Consider the following 7,113-nt stretch of genomic DNA (forward strand, 5'->3'; position numbering starts at 1 on the left):
GACAGAGAGAGAGAGAGAGAGAGAGAGAGAGAGAGAGAGAGAGAGAGAGAGAGGAAGGAAGGAAGGAAGGAAGGAAGGAAGGAAGATAGAAAGAAAGATGTGTGGACCACAGGTCAGGCACCCAGAGGTGAGGGACTAGGGTGATGCCTTTCATCCTTGCCCTTCCCAGGTCTGATCCCATTCAAACTCCTGCTTCCCGCTCTGTCCCATCAAGGCCCCGGGGCAGGTCCCAGCCCCAGAGAGGAGGGGTTCTTTCCTACCTGTGTCATTTCTGAAGGAGACGCCTATGGTGAGGTTCCCTGGGGCATCTGGGAGAGAAAGACAGGGCCCCACTTCACATGGAAGTCACCCCAATCCCAAGGAGGGGTGGTGGGAAGCAGGAAGGAGGAGTTCTCTCTTTCTGGTCACTCCCCCCCTACACGTGGATCCATGCCTGGGTGTTCTCAGGTTAGCTCAGCCTCCTGCACACACACACACACACACACACACACACACGTCGCTCCCACTGTCCCTATGGACACAGCCATCCCTCCAATACTCACAGGAGACATTGAGCTGGATGGTTCTCTGTGTGGCCACCGAAGATCCTTCCCGTTTCACCTGCCAGGTGAGGTTGGTGCCATGGTCCCGGGGCCTCGGGGTGAAGGTGAGCACTGAGGAGCGGAGGGTCTGGAGGTTCAGTGAGTCCACAGCGGCTCCCTCCCAGGAGAAGGTGAGAGGTCGTCCCCCTTCGCAGGCCCCTGGCAGGCTGCAGGCCAGCTGTGAGAGGCGGCTGGACTCCAACGGCTCCCTCATCCGGATGTGGGGTTTCTCTATCAGGGCTGCAGGGGAGAAAGGCAGGTGCCTGGGCTCCAGGGGTTGAGGACCCAAAGTGTGATCCTGAGTGGGACTCGTGCTTCAGGGCCCCTGAGCTCCCCAGGCCCTGTGATCTTCCCACCACCCAGGGCCCAAGGCCTGGACAGGGAGTGTCCAGCGTCCTGTTCCTGCTCTAACATGGGGTACCATGTCCCGGGTCCTCTCCGGGGCCCCTGCTGTACCTGTCACCTGAAAATCCATCATCTTATCTTGGTAACTATATCCTTGGAAGTAATATACTCCGTAATTATATCCAGGATTTCTTATCTCCACTTGGAAGAAGTAGCGTCCTGCGTCACTCCTCCTGGCATCTCTGATTTGCAGGGAACAGTCATTTTTCCAGGATCTTGTCAGATGAAATCGGCCGAGGGTCTCACTCTTTTTTCCTTTATTTGGGTTGTTTGAGGTCACAGCAGCATCATAGTCTGTGTTGTCCCCGTCCCGGTACAAGTAGAGGAAGACCACACTAGAGGAAGTCCATAAAGATGAGGGGTAGGAGAAGGAGCAGGGCACGTGGAAGCACAGACCCTCCTGCATGGTCACCGATTCCTGCACTTGGAGCTCATAGCCAGGCTGCTGCTGCAGGGACCCTGGGATGGGGACAGAGGTTCAGTGGCAGCCCCTGCTGATCCCCCACCTGCCCAGCCCTCCTCCCTCAGCCACTCATCCCCCCACAGCAGGGGCAGCAGCAGCAGGGATACCATGTCTGCCTCTGGCAGGGCAGAGCGGGTCCCGGTCCCTGTGTCCGGGAGGAAAGTGCCCAGCTCTGGGGTGGGGCCGAGGACACCCCAACAGGAAGCTCTGGGAGAGAGACTGTGGCGAGGCTGGAAGGGGAACTCTGCCTCCACAGGACGTGGGGGTGGCGGTGTTGTCAGAAATCATCCTGTCTCCCTCCCTCCTTCCACCCAACCCTGCCGGTGGATATGCTGAGGCCCCCAGAGGTTGAGAGGCGTGTCCAGATGTGAATCTGAAAGTTATCACCTTGCAGATGATGTGTAAGTGGGGGGGGGGGAAGGTCACCCAGGGGGCCACTGGGGTCAGAGCTGGACTCTGGGGAGACCTACCTATAAGCTGAAACCACTGATGGGTCTGGAAAAGGATAACTTTACATTTTCTTTAGACAACTCAAGTGCTGGCAAGAGAAAAAGCAATTCAGAATCAACTCCAGTTGTGGGGTGGATCCCCTGCATAAACGAGCATTCAAGCCCTTCGCTCTGAGAGCTTTGTGGGGACATGGGAGGCACACACGTGGGTCTTCCAGGGCCTGAGGGACCTGGGACAGTGACAGCACACAGGCCCCATCAGAGGGGGTGTGTAAAGGGAGATCTTGCCCCATTTGGAGGGAACGAGAGGCGGAGCCTCAGCAGAGCAGCAAATTCACCACCTACAGCTCAGGAAGATCTATCTTCAGGCCCCTCACATGCTCCGTCTCTTTTTGAAGCCCAGCAGGGGCTCGAGTGATGTGTGGACATAACCTGCAATTCTACTGCTCTTTTATGAAAGAAACTTGATGAATGTTTTCCCAAATATGGCAGTGATGTGAAACTTCAGACATTCCCAGTAACAAATTGTGTGATTGAAAGAAACGTTTCTTTAATTGTACAGGAGAAAAAGAAATGTCTATCATCCATGCTAAAGGGAACACTGAGTTCTCTCTCTATTCTCTATATTATCTATATATATAAAAGGCTAATATGCAAAGTGTCCCCTCGGGAGTTTGATGGGGAAACTGGGAGTTTGATTGCTCCAAATGACTTATGCTGACCTCCAGGGGCGACATGAAACGCAGGAAGGCCCTGGCCAGCAGCCGGAAGGCCCCATCAGCCCTGACCACTGCCAGGCCTAGGGACCCTACACATGCACGAATTTCATGCACTGGACCTCTGGTATAAATATAATATTCTAGTAATTAATACTTAATATGATATTAACATTTATTACTATGTGACAGAATTAATCTCCTATAAAGAGCCAATCAAAAAGTATCAGTTAAAAACTGTGGTTCAGGATGGAGCATCATCCTTTACATCAGAAAGTTGTGGATTCAATTCCCAGTCACAGCACATAGCTAAGTTGTGGGTCCCATCCCCTGAGTGGGCATGTAGGAGGCAACTGATTGATGTTTCTCTCTCGCATATTGCGCGCTCTCTCTCTCTCTCTCTCTCTCTCTCTCTTTCTCTCTCTCTCTCTCTCCTCCCTTCCTTACTCATTTGTCTTAATAAACATGTCCTCAACTGAGGATTTAAAAAATTGTAGAGAACACGCCTTATGCCAGTGTGCCGGACAAGTATGTTGCACGGCTAAGAAAAATAGTCTGTACTTTTTTTTCATTTGTCTTATATTTTGGGCTTAAACATTTTTGCCTTTGTGACTTGATGTAATATGTTTTCTCGTGTTAGAAAAATCCATGTGTAGCAGATTTTGTATTTTTTTGAAGCAATAATCTTGACATCTATGTCAATATCAGGCTCCACAAACCTGAGTTTGCCCCTGCCTTGGGTGCAGGTGAAAAGGAAGGAACCAGCTCCCCCCACCACCTATCTGGACTCCTCGCATATTACAATGAAGATTGTCTAGCTCAGTGGTCGGCAAACTCATTAGTCAACAGAGCCAAATATCAAAAGTACAACGATTGAAATTTCTTTTGAGAGCCAAATTTTTTAAACTTAAACTATATAGATAGGTACATTGTTATTAACTTAATTAGGGTCCCCTAAGCTGGCCTTTGCTAAAAACGTCCTCAATCTGATTGAGGTAAGTTCGCTGAGGTCACCCCTTCCAACTCTCCCATCCTCAACTCGTGCTTGGATCATACGCACCTCCCCCAGGGCGCTGGGTTTCCCCAGATGCTGCGTCTCCCATTGCTCGACCGACACCCCCCACTTCTTCTAATGCCACTTCTTCAAAATAGACTCGCCCAGGCCGAAAGCTGACTTCTGTGCAGGGACCACAAAGTTTCAATCGCACTGTACGTGTGCGCCCGCACGTGGTATTTTGTGGAAGAGCCACACTCAAGGGGCCAAAGAGCCGCATGTGGCTCGTGAGCCGCGGTTTGCCAACCACTAGTCTAATGCAAGCATAGACCTAAAGAAAAGCACGATTTCCATGGTTGTACCCCCACAATTCCTATCACTGAGAGATCTAGCAAATCTCAAGCTTGGAAATAAAACATACAAGAAATAATAGCCCCAACCATTTGGGCTCTGTGGATAGAGCGTCAGCCTGAGGACTGAAGGGTCCTAGGTTCGATTCCGCTCAAGGGCATGTACCTTGGTTGCAAGCACATACCCAGTAGGGGGTGTGCAAGAGGCAGCTGGTTGATGTTTCTCTCTCATCGATGTTTCTAACTCCCTATCCTTCTCCCTTCCTCTCTGTAAAAAAATCAATAAAATATATATATTTAAATAAATAAGTTTCTGCTCCTTTCATTCCTTCAACTAACTTCCTTCTCAAGATGGAAGGATGATTGATACTTTGTCTTTTCCAAGACTCTCCAGGGCTGGAGAGTGCATTTCTCCTACGCCCTCACCCTCTGCTTTGATTCTTTCTCCAAACATTGAAAAAATCAAACTCCGAGATACAGTGAACTGATTGATCGTTACTGGAGGCAGAGCCTGTGGGTTGGGCAAAATGAATGAGTGTGGTCAATGGTACAAACTTCCAGTCATAAAATGATTAAATCATAAGTATGTGATGTATAGCATGGTGACTGTAGTTAATAATAGTGGGTACTGCCCCGCTGGTGTTGCTCATTGGTTAAGCATCAACCTATGAACTAGGAGGTCATAGTTCGATTCCCGGTCAGGACACATGCCAGGTTGTGGGCTCGATCCCCAGTAGGGGGATTACAGGAGGCAGCCGATCAATGATTCTCATCACTGATGTTTCTATCTCTCCCTCTCACTTCCTCTTTGAAATAAATAAACATATTTTTATAATAATAGTGGGTATTAATACTATTAGGTATAATAATGCAGTTAATAGTACTGTGTTGTATGTTTGAAAATTGCTAAGAGAGTATATTGCTAAGAGATTTACATAAAAATATAATATGTCCTTTCTCAATGAAGGAAATTATAACTCTGTTTAGGAGGACATTAAAGATGCAAATAAATAGACAATATGCATGTTAATGGGTATGACAACAATCTATATATATAAAAGCCAAGTGACCAGAACAGTAGAATGACCAGAACAATTGGAACAATTGGTCGCTACAAGGCTCACTAAAGGGGCCAACCGGCCCGATGAGGCCCCCAATTGGCCCCCCAAACCTCCCATAGCCCCTCCCCCTGGCCAGCCCTGTCCCCAATTGTCCCCCCACCCTGATTGGGGATGGGGCTGGCAGCCAACCTCCCACATCCCCTCCTCCACACCAGCCCGGCCCTGATTGGCCCCCATCGGGGCGGGCAGGTGGACCCCACCATGCACAAATTTGTGCACCGGGCCTCTAGTATTGTATAAAAGTCTAGCCTACCCAAATTAACTTCTGAGTTAAAGCGACATGTCACCAATCTCCAAGTGACTTTTGTGGAACTTGGTATTGCTATTGTAAATTTATATTGAAATAAATTTTTCCAAGTTCAGCCAAGGCAATCATGAAGAACAATGTATGAGGACTGGCTCCATAAGACGTCAAGACATTAAAATGTTATAGAAAACAAGACGGTGCTGTGCTAACACAGGGTTAGACCACTAGACCACGGGAACAGAACAGAGCACCTAGCAATACCATAGACCTAACCCACAGGAAACGTCATGCATGATAGAGGGGCTGATGCACAGAAGTCACGAGAAGATAAACTTCAATAGTGTGTGTGGGCAGCGAGGGATCTGAATGCAGTGGGATGAGATTGCACCCCTGGCTCCTACAAGGCACTGAAACCCAGGGCAGATGGAGAAGAACTACTGTTTTACCAAAGACAAGGCATTAGAGTTCCTAGAAGGTAACATCACAGAATATCTCCAAGAACTAAACGTAGGAAGGGATTCCTGAACAAGACATAAATAGCACTATTTATAAAGAGAAGCACGGACAATCTGGACTATGTTACAATTCAGGACTCTTCATAAAAGACGCCATAGGTAGTGCTAAATCATCAGCCATCAGGTGAGAGAAGAATTTTACAACACGTGCAAGCATCAAAGTGTCGGTCTCCAGAATTCCAAGAAGAATTTCTACAAATACATGAGAAAACAAAATACAGAAAAATGGGCTCACTTGAGCTGCACCTCATAAAAGAGAAAACAACCAGCTGGTAAACAAATGAAAAGCAGCTCCAGCTCATTAGCAACAGGAAAGCGCTCGTTAAAACCACAATAAGATAGTATTACACTGGCTCCAAGTGGACAAACACCCAGTGCCACTGACAGTGTGGGCCAACGGTTGTTGAAATGTAAGTTGGTACCAGTGCTTCAGAGAAAACTAGCACTTTTATAAAATATATTTTAAAAAATAATAAAAAGAAAAGAAAGTGAATGTAAAATATCTATTTTGGTATTCTGAGACCAATTCCATTGTGGGTGGCATGAGGAATTTCTCCCACACCATCAAGCAATTCAACTACTCAATTTTGACACTACCTACCCGAATGTAGCATCAGATGCCACATGTTTAAGGCTAAATTCTTAACCTGCCCTCCTCCTTAATCCCATGTCAGGTGCTAATCTCAAGTCCAGGTTATCCACCTGTGCTTCTGACCAACAGGTTATAAGTCAGAGTTTTCCAAGATCTCCTCCCCTTTGGGTTTATTAATTTTCCAGATCAGCTCACAGGGAATATGTCAATATTAGGAAATGTGAAATCCATTTCCCCCATACAACCACTTTGGGCTTAGCTGTTATTATGGTCAAGAATTTAAAAACTTTTTTTTTCTAGAGGAAATGAGGGGTTGTTTTTTTCCTCTCTCCTTTTTGAAAAGCCAATCAGATCTTCAAATTTACTCAGTTGCATTTTTGTTATTTAACACATTTTTATTAATTTATTGGGGTGACATTAGTTCATAAAACCATACAGGTTTCAAGTGTGCAGCTCAACAAAACATCATCTGCACACTGCATCGCGTGACCATCACCCCAAGCAAAAATCTCTTTCAATCGCCATTTCCCCGTTATTTGCCCACCTCCGCCTAGCCCCCGTTCCCCTTTCCCTCTGGCTATCACCAGACTGCCCCAGTTACTTGTTCCAAAATATCTCTATTACTTTCTTATTTTTGAATTATCTCTACTGTGCATAAATTATAAAGTGATACTTAAAGA

The 7,113-nt window shown here is 47.1% G+C and overlaps 1 protein-coding gene across 1 annotated transcript; it reads right to left on the reverse strand.

The window, feature by feature from the left end:
• Positions 1-260: 260 nt before the first annotated feature.
• Positions 261-1,589, reverse strand: LOC102754826 (sialic acid-binding Ig-like lectin 14; the record flags this gene model as incomplete). The annotated part of the gene is made up of 4 exons (XM_015566925.1): positions 1,525-1,589; positions 1,038-1,447; positions 543-821; positions 261-308 (listed from the first exon to the last, which is right to left on the reverse strand). Coding segments are annotated over exons 1-4 (772 nt in total), but the record flags the coding sequence as incomplete, so codon positions are not given.
• Positions 1,590-7,113: the final 5,524 nt, after the last annotated feature.

This window comes from Myotis davidii, unplaced genomic scaffold (assembly GCF_000327345.1).
Source record: "Myotis davidii unplaced genomic scaffold, ASM32734v1 scaffold3363, whole genome shotgun sequence".
Lineage (NCBI taxonomy): Eukaryota > Metazoa > Chordata > Mammalia > Chiroptera > Vespertilionidae > Myotis > Myotis davidii.